This window comes from Stenella coeruleoalba, assembly GCF_951394435.1.
Source record: "Stenella coeruleoalba genome assembly, chromosome: 2".
NCBI classification, from domain to species: domain Eukaryota; kingdom Metazoa; phylum Chordata; class Mammalia; order Artiodactyla; family Delphinidae; genus Stenella; species Stenella coeruleoalba.
Window position 1 is genome coordinate 14,673,873 of NC_137147.1, and position 21,513 is coordinate 14,695,385.

At 36.4% G+C, this 21,513-nt stretch overlaps 1 protein-coding gene across 7 annotated transcripts in view; it reads left to right on the forward strand.

Moving 5' to 3' along the window:
- Nucleotides 1–21,513, forward strand: part of EML5 (EMAP like 5) — a 160,993-nt gene that overhangs the window by 42,637 nt on the left and 96,843 nt on the right. For all 7 annotated transcript variants that reach the window (XR_013827303.1, XR_013827304.1, XM_079914629.1 and 4 more), the window contains exons 5-7: nt 1,286–1,471; nt 3,379–3,514; nt 4,816–5,017. Coding sequence is in view for 5 of the 7 variants with exons in the window: in XM_079914629.1 (XP_079770755.1) it covers nt 1,286–1,471; nt 3,379–3,514; nt 4,816–5,017 (524 nt within the window). In the remaining 2 variants the exon portion in view is untranslated. The remainder of the gene's footprint in view (nt 1–1,285; nt 1,472–3,378; nt 3,515–4,815; nt 5,018–21,513) is intronic.

A 21,513-nucleotide genomic window follows, 5' to 3' on the forward strand; every position in this document is an offset into this window, starting at 1 on the left:
CACAACGTGCGTGGGTGTATATATATATATAGAGAGAGAGAGAGAGAGAGAGAGCGAGAGAGAGAGAGACAGAGTGAGAGAGAGACAGAGAGAAACAGAGGTGGATGAAAAAGAGATTAGTATGTTGCTCTCTGATATTTTCAAAGCTGAGCAGTTCCTTTACTTGTAAAGCTTAAAAATAAGAAAGATACACATTTGGAATGATTTGTTCATTTTTGGAAGAAGATAGGGAAGTCAAACATAAATCTTCATGATGAGGGTTTTTGTTCTTTTATGTGGATTCAGGTAAAGTTAATGTTTGCAGAAAGAAAGAAATGAATATGGGGCAGGGCAGGAGTATACACATTAGATAGTTCTGCATAAAGAATTTAGGCCCAGAGAATAAGTTCAACTTTATAATAAGTAAATTGCCACTTAAAGTAATATGATTTATTAATATTATGTACTTAAAAGATCTTACCTGATCTTCAAGATCTTATTCTAAGACCTAAAGATCTAAGTTTAAAATCTGAAGCCTTAAAGAACTAAAAATGATCACTTATCCATTCAAATAGCTAATGAATGCTTTAATCAATGTATGATTTTTAAATTTAAAAATCTCCGTGATTTCTGTGCATAAGTATAGCTGGTTCTCTTCCTTTCAGTAAGTCCCAATTTCAGTCTATTTTTTTCTTCTAAATTAGTGATTCTTAATTTTGGCTGCATATTAAAATCACCTGGGGGAAATTAATGACGCAATATACCTGAACCCCCCACTGAAATAAATTGAGACAGAATCTCTGGAGAGTGAAGCCCAGCTATCCAAATGATTTTGATGCTCAGCAGGAGTTAAGAACCATTGTTCTAGAATCCACATCAGTGCTGTCCCATAGAGTAACCACTAGTTAGATGTGGCTCTTGAGCGTTTGAAATGTGACTGCCAGTGTGACTGAAGAAATGAACATTAGCTTCATTTTCATTGCTAACCCTTCCCAACTTTTTAATCTGTCTAAAAGATTATGTAGTTTTTTTTCCAGAAACCTAAGGGAAACACAGCATATTTTTAAAATAGTTTAGTTCAACCCCCCCTTATTACAGTAAGGATTGAAACAGTGATTTATCTGCTATAACATAGCTAATGACAACACTAAGATGAGGATGTGAACATTGAACGCTATTGTATCATAAGGGAGTTTCTTAGGTAATTTCTAGTCTGCTGCTCTAATATAGCATCAAAGTATTGGAAATGTTTTTGGTTATATTATGAGCATTCTTTGGTAATTCGATTATACTATGTACTTTTTAGTTCTGGAGTTTATGTGGAAATGCTCTGACCCCAAAACGAGGGGTCTTTGGTAAGACTGGTGACCTTCAGACAATATTGTGCCTGGCCTGTGCAAGGGATGAATTAACATATTCTGGTGCACTCAATGGGGATATATATGTTTGGAAAGGAATTAATCTTATACGAACAATACAAGGAGCTCATACTGTAAGTATATTTAAATATTTTAAATACTTTTAGGTATTAATTACTTACCTTCCTGTCTTAGAACAAAAGGTTCCATAATATAGCAGACTTTCTGTTCAATTCAGTAACTTGAAAACTACTATTACAATTGAATTAATTTGTTTTGTTTTCAAGATTTCAATGAAGAAACATTATGCAATTAAATTAGTATAATTATTATTTTGTTCAAACCATTGCTTTAGTATGGTGTCTTTTTCATTGTTGAAAAAAAGTTTGTTAAATTTAACCTAAAAGTATCCTAGATTAACCACATTAGAATAAAGCTAGTGCTTTTGTAGCCAATTTACCAGTGGGAAATTTGGGGATAGCTCTAGGATAAAATTAACTTTTTAATTTTAATATCATTGATTCATTAAGTGAGTGGCAAAGGAATTTAATTTTTGTACTTCATGAGATTTTCATATAAATAAGTTATCAGGAAAAAAAAGCTGTTGTTAAAGCCTTTTAGTGTTTAGTCCCTTTTAGGGACTTGCCTGGCTGTCCCAGGTTCGATCCCTGGTCGGGGAACTAAGATCCCGCATGCCATGCGGTATGGCCAAAAAAAGTTTTAAAAACAAACAAACAAAAACCTTTCAGTGTTTTTTGATTTGGGCTTTTTTAGCAGTTGAGTCCCTCACATAGTGAGGGGAGCTAGAGAGCACAGAGCTGCCATATTGGTAGCAGGACAATCTCAAGTAGAAAAGTGATACATATATTAATATGAATCACTATTCAATATATATTACATATTAAGTATATTAAAGAACCACTTAGAGCAGGACTTGCTTTAAGCAAAATGCCTAAAGACCAGGAATAGCAGATTCTAACAAAGGTTGTGGCAATTCACATTTTTACCATCAATATATAAAAATACCAGTTTCTTCCTCATACTCATCAGCAGAGGTTGTATCCACTCTTGGAAATTTTTGCTTGTCTTCTGGGTGAAAAATAATAACTATTTGTTTTAGTTTGCTTTCCTGTCTATTTGTGAAATTTCATGTATTTATTGACTAGAGTTGACCCTTGAATAACATGGGTTTGAACTACAAGGGTCCACTTGTATGCAAATTATTTTCAATAGCAAATACTGTAGTACTACACAATTTGTGGTTGGTTGAATCCATGGATACCGCAGAACTTGCAGATATGGAGAACCTTGGATGTGGAGGTCCAATTCTAAGTTTTACTAGAATTTTCGACTACACAAAGGTCGGCACCCCTAACACCCGCATTGTTCAAGGGTCAGCTGTACTTGAATTTCCTTTTCTGTTAATTGGCTTTTCTTATCCTGTACTCTTTTTTTGTTACTGTTGTTGTTGGATTTTCTTTCCTTTATTCATTTGTTCATATTCAATATTATTATTCAATATTATTCATATTCAATATTATTCATATTAGGGATATTAACCTTTTGACAGTCATATACAATGCAAATATTTCCCCAGTTTGTTTTTTTACGATATCTTTTCTCATATGAAAAATTGAAAATTTTTCCTTTATGCCTTGGTGGGTAACCTGCCACGCTTAAAAAAAGTTCTCTCACAGCCCAAAGTTACGTAAGTGTTCTGACTCTTCTAATATATTTGTTTCATTTTTTACGTTTAGAATTTGGTCTTCATGTTTTTGTTTTTGTGTAATTCATTTCTATATATGGTATAAGGTTTAACTGAATTTTCTTTTATGTTATGCCCATCTCATTAAATACCACCTTGGTCACATATTGAGTTCCTATATATGCATAGATTTGTTTCTAGATTATCCTTTATGTTTCTGATGTATTTGATTATTCCTATGCCATATAAAAAATTTTTAAGTGGATTTCTACCATCATATATAGTGTATTTTCTTAAAAAGTATATATTGTTAAATTATTTTATTCCCTCTTCTAGGCGGGAATTTTTAGCATGAATGCTTGTGAAGAAGGCTTTGCTACTGGTGGCAGAGATGGCTGTATTCGTCTTTGGGATTTAACTTTTAAACCAATAACTGTGATTGATCTCAGGGAGACAGACCAGGGGTACAAAGGTAATAGCAAAACAAATATCTCATTACTAGGCAAATTCTAAATATACCAAGGTTGTTGATTTCTTTCAGTAAACTTAAAAGTATGTTTTGTAAAATAAATAAGACTTATATTTGCCCCTTCATACTATATACATTTTAATTAAAATCCTTCTGCTGAAGAGGAGAAATTTTGCCTGAAGACCATCTATGTTTAGTGTTATGACAGAGGTTCTTTTCATGTCTAATGCCTGTTATAATGGAACCTACAGAGAGATGTGATAGGTACTTACTTTGGTAACCTTAAATTTTGAAAATATTTTACTATTAGAACGCTAAATATAACTGTTTAGCAAATAAACTGTTGAAAATAGTGTGTTGAGAGCTAGGGGAACTTTTGTTTAGGATTATTTAATTTCATGTATATGTGTTTTTCCTTCATCCAAATTTGTCAGCGATCAGGAGATAATTTTTTCTTTGGGAGGGTTTTTAAAAATTAATGTAATAAAACAGAATCTTTCACTATAAAAGTAAACGTATTATACACTAGTGTGGAATTATAAGAGAGGACTGGAAGTATTAGATGTGTGACCTTGAGCTGCATACCTCATCTGTAAAATGAGAATAAGAGTAGCTATTTCAGAGAATTAAATGGGCTAATATATGTAAAATATTTAGAAGTGTCTGGCACATAACAATCATCCAGTGTTAACTGTTATACCGTTTTCATTAGTTTTGCTGAGCATTATTGTACTTTAAAGTTTACAAAATAATTTGACACTTTTTCTTATTTGATTCTTACATTGTAAGTTACACAGGAGCTTAATGTTGACCATACTATATAGATGAGAAAACTGAGGAAGACACTAGCTTTCCTGAGGTTACAAAAGGGATTGTATATAGAAAAAGTAGAAGTCTCTCTTCTTAATGATTTTATGAGCACATTGAAGAAATGAAATATAAACACGAGAAAAGTCAGATTATTATAAGAGAAAAATAATACAGTTCTTTAATTCTGAATAATTACTCTGTGGATGATGCACACTGTTGTTATAAGCCTTTGGCTGAGGAAGTGATCAGACTATGACTGATGTTGTCCAGTAAGGAAGAAGAGTGTATTCCCTGAAGGATGGGTAGAAATTAAGTATATAAAAATAGAAATAGTCCACATAGAAAACAGTACAGATAAATGAAGAAAATGTGTGGATCCAAGACTTTCAGATTCCTTTTATCTTATATCTAAGGTATAAAAAGTAACAGTGGTTTAGGCAGATTGGCATTCTGTTATTACAGTACTGATCTTAAATACAATTCAATTTGACTAGGTTTGTCTGTAAGGAGTGTTTGTTGGCGAGGTGACCACATTCTAGTTGGAACACAGGACAGCGAAATTTTTGAAATTGTGGTGCATGAAAGAAACAAACCTTTCCTAATTATGCAAGGGCATTGTGAAGGTGAACTTTGGGCACTTGCCGTCCATCCTACTAAACCTTTGGCCGTGACTGGAAGTGATGATCGTTCAGTCAGGTAAGCAATTCATAAAGTAATTGCATAGGCTGGAATTTGAATTTGTCCTTAGGGAAACATAAGAAAAACTTAAAAAAAAAACCCTTAGTTTAAAATTTTATCTGCTTATGGTGTAACAAATGAACATAATAGGTGCTTAAAATTGATAGAATTAACAACTATTTATAAGATTTGGGGCTTTCTCTTAAAAACCTAAGTTGGAGTTTGTTCCATATCAAAATGTACAGGATTACCTTTTTAACAGCTATATAATATTCCACTGTGTATTGTAATTTATTCAATTAATCTATCATTGATGGGAGTTTAGGTTCTTCCAGTATTGTGCTTCTAAATACACTGCTTGCAGCAAATGTCTTTATACCTTTGCCATTTTTTACATGTGTAAATATGAATATTTCTATGGTAAATTCTTCACAGTGTTCAAAAGACATATGCATTTAAAATTTTGGTAGATAATGCCTTGCACAGTGGCAATAACAATTTACATACCTTACAGCAATGTGTGACAGTGCCTGTTTTCCCACACCCTTGCCAACACTAATTATTACCCCAAAAGGTGAAAAATGATATCTTGTTATGTTTTGAAAACATGCTTTTCTCTCATGCTGAGGGGTCTTGAGTATGTTTTCATACGTTTGGAGGACAGTTGTATTTCCTTTTCTTTGACCTGTCTGTTCAAGCTCTTTGCGTATTTTCCATTAGTACATTGGTCTTTTTCTAATTATTTTAATATAGGCTCTAATACCTGTCTACATATGAAAGCAGCAATTAGCCTTTTGTCTATGAGTGGTTTTTAAAGTGTGATTCCTGGACCAGCAGCATCAGCATTACAGGGGAACTTGTAAGAAATGCAAATTATCATGCATTATACAGGACCTTGTATCAGAAATCCACCAATTTGGGGTTTTCCAGGTAGCTCTGATACACACTAAAGTTTGGGAACTACTGGTCAGTGATGTGAGTTGAGATATTTTTTCCACTTTGATGTCTTTGTTACTTGCTTTTTTTACTATGTTTAGGTTTTTTGCTATGAAGAAGTTTTTGTTGTTGTTTTGTTTTATGCAGCTGAATTTATCAGCATTTTCTTTTATGACTTCTGAGTTTTCTAGCATAGAGAAATCCTCCCTAAAGTTAACAAGTTTTCCAATATATTTTTCTAGTACATTAGTGGGTTTATTTTTTATGTTTAACTCCTAATCTGTGTAAAGTTTACTTTAGTATAAGAAGTGAGGTGGGGATGCAACCTAATTCTTTCTAGATAACTACTGATATTTTAAATGGTATGTTAATCAATCATGCCATTTACTCTCTCTGTGTTACTTAGTTTTATGTAGGTGGGAGATGCCATAGCTCTGGGTTCACATAGAAACTCTCTGTGGGACTACACTTCACCCACATGGTTTGCTAGGATCTATTGTTTAGTTTCTTGCATTTTAGGAGGACTGCTGTCATTAGCTGCCACATAACTATGAAAAAAGGACAACTGGTGCTTTAAAAAGTAACTGTGTTACCTGTAAACTGGGTTCACCTCTTGGTGGGTGTCGAACCAAAAGACACAATCAAGCCAAAGATTGGGAGAAGGATTTATATTACTTGAAGAAAGTAAGGAGAACACCAGGGACCTTTCCCAAACCAGTGTCTCCCCGAATAGCAAAATTGGGGAAGTTTTAAGATAAGGGCATATATTCATGAAGGGGCTTGGGCAGAAGAGAATTCAGCATAGAATTAGGGCAAAAGTCAACAGAGTCCAAGCTTTAGTTGATTGAAATCACAAGGGTCAGAAAAGGTCAAAATCATCATCCATTAGGTTCCAGTTGATCTGGTAGTTGAGCACTTCTGGCTAATCTTTACCACTGAAACAGAACTGGGAGATTTTACAATTGATATTTTATCTTTGCTATTGATAACAGTCATTTGATTCTGCATTCTTTTGTTTCCTTAAGGTCATTAATTACTGAGACCTGTACAAGGACAAGCAGTGTGGCCAGGCTTAGATCACAAAATGACCTAGGCCAAAAATGACCTTTCAAGGCCGTGCCTGGTTCTCTTTCTCTGGAGACTCACCATTCTATCTGCTTGCAGTTGCTCAGACTTCTGTTTCTATTACTGGTGGGCAAGTTATTCAGAAAGAACTCTTCCTTTGAAAACAACTAAAAATGCTGGTTAAAATGTAAATCACCTTTAAACTGTTCTTTGAACAGTTTAAAGGAACTATCAGACAAGTTGCGAAAAAAAAAAGGGAATTTAGGAGCAGTTGTGGGCCAAAGCCACTTTTGCACTGAGGGCATTTTTCTTCCCTTGATTAAACTTGGGCTGTTTATGGCTTTCTACTGGGGCATAGGGGCAGAAGTCAAGACCAGGGCTTGCCCAAGGGGAGTAGTCCAAAACACCATGCTAGAACTATAGATTAGGCTATGAAAAAATATCCCTTGCAGATTTATGTGGGGATGGAGATCTTACTTCTTGTTTCAAGTTTTGATAGCACAGGAAGTAAATAAAGCAGCTTGATGTTATTATTCAAACAACATTAATAGTTCCAATAACTTTACCACAGTGTTGTTTAAAAAACAAAATTCAGCTGAGTAAATTTGAAGACCTAAATGGCTTTATTAAATGATTCATGAATTGGGCAGCATCCCATCTAGAAAGTAGAAAAGTGCTCTGAGGAGCTGTACAAAATGGAAGGTTTTTGAAGGCAGAAAAAGAGTGGGACAAGAAAGTCAAAAACAAAAGAAAGGATTATTTCAGGCAAGGTCACCTTCCTTTGAGGGAGGTGGGGGTTGGGGGTGGGGGTGGGGGGGTGGGGGTGATCAATCTATCATGCACATTACCTCATTACTGTTGATAGGAAATTCCAGACTGATTGGTTTAAAATTCCACTCCTGGGAGAAGCTGAAACTGCAGTTAGGTTAGTTATTAAGTTTTGGTTTGTTGATATGAGGCTTAGCACAAGTGACTCCATTTTGGGCCTGTTGTTTCTTTTCTTTTCTCCCTCCCTCCCTTCCTCCCTTCCTTCCTTCCAACGGTTTCAAATAAGTTCTGCTTTTGCCTTATAATTTTAGGTTGAATTTATTAAGAAACAGTATCAAATGTGCAGCAAAAGCTAATTTCTAAAGCCATTCAGTGTTTAATAATGGTAGTTGAGGGAGTTCCCTGGCAATCCAGTGGTTAAGACTATGTGCTCCTGATGCAGGGGGCACAGGTTTGATCCCTGGTCAGGGAAGTAAGATCCCACATGCCATGCAGCACAGCCAAAATAATAATAATAATAATAATAATAATAATAATAATAATGGTAGTTGAGGGCAATTTTGATTTAGAAAAATTTCAGTCTCGGCTCTGAAATCAAAATATCATAATAAAACTTTACCATTGCTAAGCCATTAACCTGCTGTGTGGGCAAGTCAGGATTTTTAGCTACTGTTCCTGATAAAAACTCAGAAATAGTAATGGTTAAATCCACTGGAGAAGATGAAGTTCACCATTAACACTATTGGTTCTAAAACACATGATTCAAGTGTGTGTGTGTGTGTGTGTGTGTGTGTGTGTGCACGCGCAAAATACTTGCAAAAGAATAATACAGTGAATACTCATAGGCTTTAAACAACTTACATTTTTAAGTAAAATTGTAAATTTGTCCAAGCCATTTTTCCCCATACATATTTTTATACCCCAATGTGGTATAAAAATACATTGTATTGGATTATTGCTTTCTCAGTAATGTCTTTGAAAATATTCTAGCCTGTAGTTGTTTCATGCAAACTATTCGTAGAAGCTAATTCTTTGTCACTTCAAACTTGCCATTGACTCCTCAAATAAACAACTGAGTTGTATTAGTAACATCTGTTGACTTATCAAGACTCAAAAAAAAACACTCAAAAGTATTTGCCTTGTTTTAAATTAACTGTTGGTGTTATTCCCAACACACTCAACTCTTTAAGCAACTGTTCTTGCCAAAAGGCTAATTGTCTTAAACAAGTTTTTTTTTTGGACACATTTCTTCAGCTACTGCAATCTAAAATGATTTAGTTAATCCATTACCAATAGACAGTTTCTTTGCTTGTCTAACAAATGAGCCACTCAGAAACTTACTTTTGTAAGTAAAACCTCATTCTGCTATAATTTTAAATTTCTGATTTTTCTGACCATTGCTTTCCTGTGAGTTGAAAATATTGTGATGAGTGCTTAGTCTAGTAATGTTAATGTATCTTTGTACTCTGTCATTGCATCATAAACATAATGCATTACCATCTAATTCAATAGCGGTGTAATCCACACTCCACTGTGCCTTAAAAACACAACATTCGAAGTTCACTTTTCTCTTTTTTTTCTCTTGTTTTGACATGATGGGTTTCTGCTGGAAATAAAAAATAATAAAATGCCATGATGTGACAATACACATAGGACTCAGAATTCTATCAGGTTATAATTGTGTCACTGCAATTTGTAGTGCACCAAAGTAGTGCAAGGTGATCTGTGTCACATACCATCTACTGTCTGTTTTGCAAGCACTCAGGTCCACCTCTGTAGTATGAAAGGAGCCATAGACAATATGAACACAAACCAGTGTGGCTGTGTTCCCATAAAAATTGATCTATGGACACTGAAATTTGAATTTCATATAATTTTCTCATGTCTCAAAATGTCATTCTTTGAAAAATGTTTTCAACCATTTAAAAATGTAAAAGCAAGGAGGGGGATCAAGATGGCAGAGTAGGAAGACATGGAGCTCACCTTCCCCCACAAACACGTCAAAAATACATCTACATGTGGAGTAATTCTCATGGAGAACTAACTGGAAACTGACAGAACTCCCATACAACCAAAACTGCAAGAAATATTTTCCTATAACTGGGTAGGATGGAAAAAAAAGATATCAGGTCAGGACCTGCACCCCTGGGAAGGATCTGAAAGCAGAAGGTCTGCATGGAAGGACCCTTGCCCTGGAGAGCAAGCAGGTTGAGCTACAATCTGGGCATCCCAGTCCTAAGATACTGCGCAGAGGAGACAAGCCCCCTTACCTTCTGAGAGAACCACTGGGACAGACAGAAGGGCTAGAGCAGCCTAGACTCTACTTGCAAGGAGCGTGCACATGCTGACTTGCCAATAGTCAGGGTGGAGAGAGCCCTGCACTGGTGTCTGCCACCTCACCATACTCCCCAGTCTGAATGGGGCAAACACCCTGGCCCCGCTTGCTCCATACCACAGCCTGGCATGAGATCTGGGCCAACCAGGCTCTGGGAAAAGACGCAGAGACAGACTGTGGGCCTGGGGTGGCGGTGACCCTTGTCAGCACACACAGGAGCATGCAGCAGTTGGTCTCCCAGTGAGAGTGCCCTGTTCCCACTCACTGCACACTGCAGATTAGCGTTAGATCTGGGGCAGACAAGTCCTGGGAGAAGACTGCCACAGAGGCAGCCCATATCTCTGGCAGCAGTGCAGCCTCAATTCCTGCAGCCACAGTACCCTGACCCCCAGCCTACTCCACACTATAGCCTTGTGCTAGATCTGGGATGAACACAACAGAGGAAGGGATGCAACCTCAGCCTGCTTCTAAGTGGAGCCGCAGATGCCTACACAGGCGGCATGTAGGTCCTCTGTGAGTGCACAGGCCTCATTCGCTTCAGCACTCACTTCCTTTGGGGCAGGGCACACACTCAGGGGCAACAGAGCCTGGTCAAGCCCGACCCTCAGGGCTTCTACTCTGACAACTGAGGAGCAGACCCTGTCCCAGACAGGGTGGCAATAGCCATGGAGCAGAGAGGGAGTCCTGCCTTATGCCCTGAACAGGCTTTAGATCCTCCAGCACCAACTGCCACCCCCCTCCCCCCCACCCCCACCCCCTCCCGATCAAGAGGATAATGGCCAGCATACCCTGAGGAAAGATGTGGCTGGCATTCACACCAAAACCAGCCCTTGCACCAAAGGCATTGGACACACATAGTCTGCACAGGGACACTCCCACATAAAAACATCCCTATAAGATTGTAGTCAATAACATTCTCTCCTAAATTCATAGAGACAGAGAAAGTTAAGTAAAATGGAAAGGCAGACGAACTACTCCCAACTGAAAGAACAAGAGCAATTCCCTGAAAGAACAAATAATGAAAGAGAGCTCACCAGTCTACCAGACCCCAAGTTCAAAAAGGTGATAATAAAAATGCTAACTGAATTAAGAAGGATTATTGATAGGAAAGCAGACCACTGTAACAAGGAACTAGAAACCGTAAAGATAAACCAGTCAAAAATAGACAATTCAAAAAAAAAAAAAAAAAAGGACATCTCAATTGCTGAGGTAAAAACCAATTTAGAAGCAACAAATAGCCAACTAAATGACACAGAAGAATGAATAAGTGATCTGGAAGATAGAATAATGGACATCACCCAATCAGAACAGCAGAGAGAAAGACAAATGAAAAGAAAAAAGCAATATATGAGACCTATGGGATAATATAAAATGTGCCAACCTATGCATAATAGGAGTTCCAGAAGGAGAAATGGGAGAGAAGGGGATCGAAAATGTATTTAAAGAAATTAGAGCTGAAAACTTCCCAAACCTAAAGAAGGAAACATACACAGGTACAGGAAGCACAGAGGGTCCCAAACAAGATGAACCCAAACAGACCCACATGTAGACATATCATAATTAAAATGGTAAAAGTTAAAGAGAGGGTTCTAAATACAGCAAGAGAAAAACAAAGAGTCCATTACAAGGGAACTTCCATAAAGATAACGCTGATTTCTCTGCAGAAACTTTGCAGGCCAGAGTGGAATAACATGATATATTCAAAGTCCTGAGGGAAAAACCTGCAACCTAGGATACTCTACCCAGCAAGATTATCATTTAGAATAGAAGGAGGGATAAAGAATTTCTCAGACAAGCAAAAATTAGAAGATTTCAGCAATACTACACCTATCCTGAAAGAAATATTGAAGGAGCTTCTCTAAATAGAAAAGAAGCAAGAATCTATAGGAAAGGGAAAAATCACAATAGGAAAGGCAATATATAGTAAGGATTGAAGGTCACTTAAATGAGCAAGATGTAGATGAAAAAACAGTAAAAAAAAATTGTATAAGTGATTATGATTATAATAAACAGTAAAATAAAAGGATGAAAATGTAAAATAGAACATCAAAATTATGAAATGTGGGGGAGGGGAATATAAAATGTAGATCTTGTGTAATGTGTTTGAACTTGAATGACTGTCAGTTTAAAGCAATTAGATATAGTTATAAGTCAACACACTAGAACACTGTGGTAACCGCAAATCAAAAACACGTAATAGGGGGACTTCGCTGGCAGTCCAGTGGTTAAGACTTCACCTTCCAATGCAGGGGGCCCGGTTTCAATCCCTGGTCAGGGAACTAGATCCCACATGCATGCCACAACTAAGAGTTCACATTGCCACAGCTAAGGAGGCTGCATGCCACAACTAAGGAGCTGTCAAGCCACAACTAAGGAGCCCATGTGCCACAACTAAGGAGCCAGCAAGCCACAACTAAGGAGCCCACCTGCTGCAACTAAGTAGCCCACGTGCTGCAACTAAGGACCAGGCAGGCTGCAACTAAGGAGCCTGCCTGCTGAAACTAAGAACCGGTGCAACCAAATAAATAAATAAATAGAAAGATACAGAAGGGCATTGTATAGTGATAAAGGAATCAGTACAAGAGGAGAATATTATACTCATTAACATACATGCTCCCAATATAGGAGCACCTACATATATAAAACAAATACAGACATAAAGGGAGAAATTGACAATAACACAATAATAGTAGGAGACTTTAACACTCCACTGACATCAATGGACAGATCATCCAGACAGAAAATTAATAAGGCAACAGAGGTCCTAAATGATGTAGTAGATTAGTTGGACTTAATTAATATCTACAGGACACTACATCCAAAAAAGAGTACACTTTCTTTCCAGTTGTGCATGGAATGTTCTTTAGGATGGACCACACATTAGGTCAGAAAACAAGCCTCAGTAAATTTAAGAGAATAGAAATTATTTCAAGCATTTTTTCTGACCCCAACAGTATGAAACTAGAAATCAACCACAGAATGAAAAACAGGAAAAGAACAACCACTTGGATACTAAACAACATGCTACTAAAAATCCAACGCGTCAATAATGAAATCAAAGAAGAAATCATAAAATACTTAGAGACAAACAAAAATGAAAACACAGCTTTACAGAATCTATGGATGCAGCAAAAACAGTTCTAGGAGGGAAGTTCATAGTGATACAGGCCTTATTCAAGAAACAGGAAAAATCTCAAACAACCTAACCTACCAACTAAAAGAATTGGAAAAAGAACAAACAAAACCCAATGTCAGCAGAAGGAAGGAAATAATAAAGATCAGAGAGGAAATAAATAGAGATCAAAAAACCAATAGATCAATAAAACCAAGAGCTGGTATTTTGAAAAGATGAACAAAATTGACAGACCTCCAGGCAGACTCACCAAGAAGAAAAGAGGATCCAACTAAACAAATAAGAAATGAAAGAGGAGAAATAACAACTGATACCACAGAAATACTAAAAAATCATAAGAGCATACTATGAACAGTTACATGCCAACAAATTGGACAACCTAGAAGAAATGGACAAGTTTCTAGAAGCATAACTGCTATAACTGAATCAAGAAGAAACACATAATTTGAACATACCAATCACTAGAAGTGAGATAGAATCTGTAGTAAAAACAAAAACAAAAAAACAGCCTCCCTGCAAACCAAAGTCTAGGACCAGATGGCTTCACTGGGGAATTCTACCAAACATACAAAGAATTTATACCTGTCCTTCTCAAATTATTCCAAAAAATTGAAGAGAAGGGAACATTCCCAAATTAATTCTGTGGGGCAACCATCACCCAGATACCAAAACCAGACAGAGACACTACAGAAAAAAAATTACCAGTGGATAATCTTTGATGAATACAGATGCAAAAATCCTCAACAAAATATTAGCAAACCGAATCCAGCAATACATTAAGGGGATCATACACCATGATCAAATTGGATTCATTCCAGGGTCACAAGGATAGTTCAGCATACTCAAATTAATCATTGTGATGCACTATATTAACAAAAGAAAAGACAAAAACCACGTGATCAACTCAACAGATGCAGAAAAAGCATTTAAAAAAATTCAGTATCCTTTCATGATAAAAACTCTTACCAAAGTGGGTATAGAGGGAACATATCTCAACATAATAAAAGCTGCTTATGACAAGCCTACAGCCAATGTAATACTCAACAGTGAAAAGCTAAATGCTTTCCCACTAAATTCAAAAACAAGACAAGGATGCCCAATCTCACCACTTCTATTCAACATAGTATTGGAAGTCCTAGCCACAGAAATCAGACAAGAAAAAGAAATGAGGTATCCAAATTATAAAGGAAGAGATAAAACTGTAACTATTTGGAAATGACATGATACTCTACATAGAGAACCCTGAAGTCTTCACACAAAAACTATTAGAACTAATAAATGAATTTATCATGGTAGCAGGATACAAGATTAATATACAGAAATCTGTTGCATTTCTTTATACTAATAATGAAATATCAGAAAGAATTTTTTTTTAATTCCATTTAAAATCACATCAAAGAAAAAATAACTAGGAATAAGCTTAACAGAGGAGATGAAAGACCTATGCACTGAAAACTACAAAATATTGAAAAAGGAAATTGAAGATGATTCAAAGAAATGGAAGAATATACCATGCTTTTGGATTGGAAAAACTAATATTGTTAAAAATGTCCATACGACCTAAAGCAATCTACAGATTAAATGCAATCCCTATCAAAATACCTATGACATTTTTCACAGAACTAGAACAACTAATCCTAAAATGTATATGGAACCACAAAAGATCCAGAATTGCCAAAGAAATCCTGAGAAAAAAAGAACAAAGCTGGAGGTATAATTCTTTCAGACTTCAGACTATACTACAAAGCTGCAGTAATCAAAACAGCATGCAATTGACACAAAAACAGACATACAGATCAATGGAATCGAATAGAGAACCCAGGAATAAACTATGCACCTGTGGTTGATCTACAACAAAGGAGACAAGAATATACAATGGAGGAAAGATAGTCTCTTCAACAGGTGATGTTAGGAAAGCTGGACAGCTGCATGTAAATTAATAAAATTAGAACATTCCCTGACAACATATACAAAAATAAATTCAAAATGGTTTAAAAACCTAAGTGTAAGACACGATACCATAAAACTCCTAGAAGAGAACATAGGCATAACATTCTCTGACATAAATCAGAGAATTTTCTCTGTTTTCTACTGAGCCCACGGGCCGCAACTACTGAAGCCTGAGCACCTAGAGCCTGTGCTCCACAACAAGAGAAGCCACTGTGATGAGAAGCCCTTGCACCACAACGAAGAGCAGCCCCTGCTCACTGCAACTAGAGAAAGCCCGTGTGCAGCAACAAAGACCCAATGCAGCCAAAAATAAATAAATAAATTTATTTTGATAAATTTAATAAATAATAAATAAAATAAATAACTAAAATAAAATTATTTATTAATAAATAAATTTATTTATTTATTTAAAAAAAAGAAAGAAGCTTACGGTCACCAAAGCAGGTCGGGGGACAAATTAGGAGTATGGTATTACCACATACAAACCACTCTACATAAAATAAACAATAAGAATTTACTCTATAACACAGGGAATTATATTCAATATCTTATAATAACCTATAATGGAATATAATCTGCAAAAAAATAATAACTGAATCACTATGCTGTATACCTGAAACTAACACAATATTGTAAATCAACTATACTTCAATTAAAAAAATGCAAAACCATTCTTAGCTTGTAGACTATACAAAGACAGGCAGTGGGCCCAGTGTGGCCCACAATCTGTGGGCATAGAAAGTCATCAGGAAGTATCATGTTTAATGTTGAAACACTGAAAGTTTTCCTTTAAAATGAGGAAGAAGAAAATGGTGCCCACTTTCACCATTATATTTTTCATTATTTTATTCTTCACCGTTATATTCAGCTACAGACTAGAAGTGTTTGTCAGCACAGTGAGCCTAAATATATATATATGTGTATATATATATGTATATGTGTATATATTTTCAATAGATGTATATATATATAGAGAGGGAGAGAGAGAGATTTTTGAATAGAAAGGAAGAAACAACTGTCATTTGCAGGTGTTATAATTGTATATGTAGAGAATTAAAAGGAAAATACAGAGAAATTGTTGGAATTAAAAAGAGAATTTAGCAAAATTCCTAGATATAGAAACAATATACAAAATCATAGAAAACAGCAAAAAAAACCAGAATTTTTAAAAATAAGATACTGCTATAAAATGTTTAAAAATATACTTAGTTTTGCTGATCTTTTCCTAACCTTTGAGAGTAGATGCTCGTTCATTAAGTTGTAGCCTTTATTTTGATAATATCTGCATTTAAATTTCTCCCTAAGTACTATTTCAGCTATATCCCACAAGTTTTGATATGAAATACTTCTGTTGTAATTTACTTCTAAAATGTTACTAGTTTTCATTAGAATTTTGGTCTTTGTCCTTTATGTTATTTGGAAGTGTAATACTTAACTTTCAAACAATGGGCATTTTTTACTTCTTGTTACAGTTTTCTAACATTAGGGTCTGGAAAAGACTAAATTTGCATAATCTGAAGTGTTATTCTTAAAAGACTAAATATGGTATATACCATACACCACTATACTATATATGTATCTCGCCTTTAACCAGGGTAGAAATCATCCACCTAAAATGAATGATTGGAAAAAATTAATGTTATTACATCGTCTTAAAAATAAAAGATTCTGGTATTCTGCCCACCGCTCCCACAGTAGGAGCTGGTTCTGAGGACTCGCCTTTAGAGAGTAATGTGATGTTGAGACCACCTGGACCGGAGACTCTGCTTCATTATCTTCAAGGCAAGAAGAGGCAGCATGACAGTGGCCCTGTTGGTAGAGGACTTGATTTGGCACCCGAGTCTACTTCTTACACCCTGTGTACCTGGGGCAAGTTTTCTGGTTGCTCTCAACTTCAGTTTCCTCATCTGGCTAATTGGGAGTACAGGGCCCCAGCTCATCCTCCCACAGCCCCCAGTGAGGAAGGCAGAAGAATATTCCTAGAGCTGGGGAGAGAGCAACGTTCTGCAGAGCCAGACAGCTCAGAAACAGTCAAACTTTTCTCTAGGCCAAAAGGTCAGAATCAGAAAAGTCTGAATGAAAAATTCTGGACCAGAAATTCTGAGGTGCAGGCCCAGCAACCTGTGTTTTCACAAGCCCTCCAAGTGGTTCTGATGCCCTAAAAATTGAGAGTCACTGATCCAATCCATTTTGTTGCTTTGCTCCATATTCGGCTGAGTCCAAAATAGCCGTATGGCTGACAAGGTCTTGGTGCTCTGGCTGGCTGTCAGACCTGAGCTTCGGAGGTGGGAGAGCCGAGTTCAGGACATTGGACCACCAGAGACCTCCTGGCCCCATGTAATATCATTTGGCAAGAGCTCTCCCAGAGATCTCCGTCTCAACGATAAGACCCAGCTCCACCCAACAACCAGCAAGCTACAGTGCTGGACACCCCATGCCAAACAACTAGCAAGACAGGAACACAACCCCACCCATTAGCAGGGAGGCTGCCTAAAATTATAAGTTCATAGACACCCCAAAACACACTGCCGGACACAGCTCTGCACACCAGAGAGACAAGATCCAGCCTCATCCATCAGAACACAGGCACCAGTCCACTTCACCAGGAAGCCTACACAAGCCACTGAACCATCCTCATCCATTGGGGGCAGACATCAAAAACAATGGGAACTACAAACCCGCAGCCTGCAAAAATGAGACCCCAAACACAGTAAGTTAAGCAAAATGAGAAGACAGAGAAATATACAGCAGATAAAGGAGCAAGGTAGAAACCCACCAGAACAAACAACTGAAGAGAAAATAGGCAGTCTACCTGAAAAAGAAATCAGAGTAATGATAGTAAAGATGATCCAAAATCTTGGAAATAGAATGGAGAAAATACAGGAAATGTTTAACAAGGACCTAGAAAAACTAAAGAGCAAACAAACAATGATGAACAAAACAATAAATGAAATTAAAAATTCTCTAGAAGGAATCAATAGCAGAATAACTGAGGCAGAAGAACGGGTAAGTGACCTAAAAGATAAAATAGTGGAAATAACTACTGCAGAGCAGAATTAAGAAAAAAGAATGAAAAGAAATGAGGACAGTCTCAGAGACCTCTGGGACAACATTAAATGCAACAACATTCGAATTATAGGGGGTCCCAGAAGAAAAGAAAAAGAAAGGGACTGAGAAAATATTTGAAGAGATTATAGTTGAAAACTTCCCTAATATGGGAAAGGAAATAGTCAATCAAGTCCAATAGGTGCAGTGAGTCCCATACAGGATAAACCCAGGGAGAAACATGCACCTCAATACATAAGACAAGAAACATATTAATCAAATTATCAAAAATTAAATACAAAGAAAAATTAAAAACAGCAAGGGAAAATCAACAATTAACATACAAGGGAATCCCCATAAGGTTAACAACTGATCTTTCAGCAGAAACTCTGAAAGCCAGAAGGGAGTGGCAGGACATATTTAAAGTGATGAAAGGGAAAAACCTACAACCAAGATTACTCTACTCAGCAAGGATCTCATTCAGGTTCAACAGAGAAATTAAAATCTTTACAGACAAGCAAAAGCTAAGAGAATTCAGCACCACAAAACCAGCTCTACAACAAATGCTAAAGGAACTTCTCTAGGCAGGAAACACAAGAGAAGGAAAAGACTTACAATAAAAACCCAGAACAATTAAGAAAATGGTAATAGGAACATACATATCAGTAATTACCTTCAATGAAAATGGATTAAGTGTTCCAACCAAAAGGCACAGACTGGCTGAATGGATACAAAAACAAGACCCATATATATGCTGACGACAAGAGACCCACTTCAGACCTAGGGACACATACAGACTGAAACTGAGGGGATGGAAAAAGATATTCCATGCAAATGGAAATCAAAAGAAAGCTGGAGTAGCAATTCTCATATCAGACAAAATAGACTTTAAAATAAAGACTGTTACAAGAGACAAAGAAGGACTCTACATAATGATCAAGGGATCAATCCAAGAAGAAGATAAAACAATTGTAAATATTTACACACCCAACATAGGAGCACCTCAATACATAAGGCAAATGCTAACAGCCATAAAAGGGGAAATCGACAATAACACAATAATAGTAGGGGACTTTAACACCCCACTTTCACCAAAGGACAGATGATCCAAAATGAAAATAAATAAGGAAACACAAGCTTTAAATGATACATTAACCAAGATGGATTTAATTGATATTTATAGGACATTCCATCCCAAAACAGCAGATTACACTCTCCTCTCAAGTGATCATGGAACATTCTCCAGGATAGATCATATCTTGGGTCACAAATCAAGCCTTGGTAAATTTAAGAAAATTGAAATCATATCAAGTATCTTTTCTGACCACAGTGCTATGAGACTAGATATCAATTACAGGAAAAAATCTGTTAAAAAAAAAAAAAAACATGGAGACTAAACAATACACTACTGAATAACCAAGAGATCACTGAAGAAATCAAAGAGGAAATCAAAAAATACCTAGAAACAAATGACAATGAAAACACGACAACCCAAAACCTGTGGGATGCACCAAAAGCAGTTCTAAGAGGGAAGTTTATAGCAATATAATCCTACCTCATGGAACAAGAAAAATCTCAAATAAACAACCTAACCTTACACCTAAAGCAATTAGAGAAAGAAGAACAAAAAAACCCCAAAGTTAGCAGAAGGAAAGAAATCATAAAGATCAGATCAGAAATAAATGAAAAAGAAATGAAGGGAATGACAGCAAAGATCAATAAAACTAAAAGCTGGTTCTTTGAAAAGATAAACAAAATTGGTAAACCATTAGCCAGACTCATCAAGAAAAAAAGGGAGAAGACCCAAATCAGCAGAATTAGAAATGAAAAAGGAGAAGTAACAACTGACACTGCAGAAATACAAAGGATCATGAGAGATTACTATAAGCAACTATATGCCAATAAAATGGGCAACCTGAAGGAAATGGACAAATTCTTAGAAAAGCACAATCTTCTGAGGCTGAATGAGGAAGAAATAGAAAATATAAATAGACCAATCACAAGCACTGAAATTGAAACGGTGATTAAAAATCTTCCAACAAACCAAAGCTCAGGACAAGATGACTTCACAGGAGAATTCTATCAAACATTTAGAGAAGAGCTAACACCTATCCTTCTCAAACTCTTCCAAAATATAGCAGAGGGAGGAACATTCCCAAACTCATTCTATGAGGCCACAATCACCCTGCTACCAAAACCACACAAAGATGGCACAAAAAAAGAAAACTACAGGCCAATATCACTGATGAACATAGATGCAAAACTTCTTAACAAAATACTAGCAAACAGAATCCAGCAGCACATTAAAAGAATCGTACACCATAATCAAGTGGGTTTATCCCGGGAATGCAAGGATTCTTCAGTATAGTAAATCAATCAATGTGATACACCATATTCACAAATTGAAGGAGAAAAACCATATCATCATCTCAGTAGGTGCAGAAAAAGCTCTCAACAAAATTCAACACCCATTTATGATAAAAACTCTCCAGAAAGTACGCATAGAGGGAACTTACCTCAACATAATTAAGGCCATATATGACAGAGCCACAGCCAACATCATTCTCAATGGTGAAAAACTGAAACAATTTTCACTAAGATCAGGAACAAGACAAGGTTGCCCACTCTCACCACTAATATTCAACATGGTTTTGGAAGTTTTAGCCACAGCAGTCAGAGAAGAAAAAGAAATAAAAGGAATCCAAATCGGAAAAGAAGAAGTAAAACTGTCACTGTTTGCAGATGACATGATACTGTACGTAGAGAATCCTAAAGATACTACCAGAAAACTACTAGAGCTGATCAATGAATTTGGTGAAGTAGCAGGATACACAATTAATACACAGAAATTTCTTTCATTCCTATACACTAATGATGAAAATCTGGAAGAGAAATTAAGGAAACACTCCCATTTACCCTTGCAACAGAAAGAATAAAATATATAGGAATAAACCTACCTAAGGAGACAAAAGACCTGTATGCCGAAAACTATAAGGTAGTGATGAAAGAAATTAAAGGTGATACAAACAGATGGAGATACACCATGTTCTTGGATTAGAAGAATCAGTATTGTGAAAATGACTGTACTACCCAAATCAATCTACAGATTCAATGCAATCCCTATCAAACTACCACTGGCATTTTTCACAGAATTAGAACAAAAATTTCACAGTTTCTGTGGAAAGACAGAAGACCCTGAATAGCCAAAGCAATCTTGAGGTAGAAAAACGGAGCAGGAGGAATCAGGCTCCCTGACTTCAGACTGTACTACAAAGCCACAGT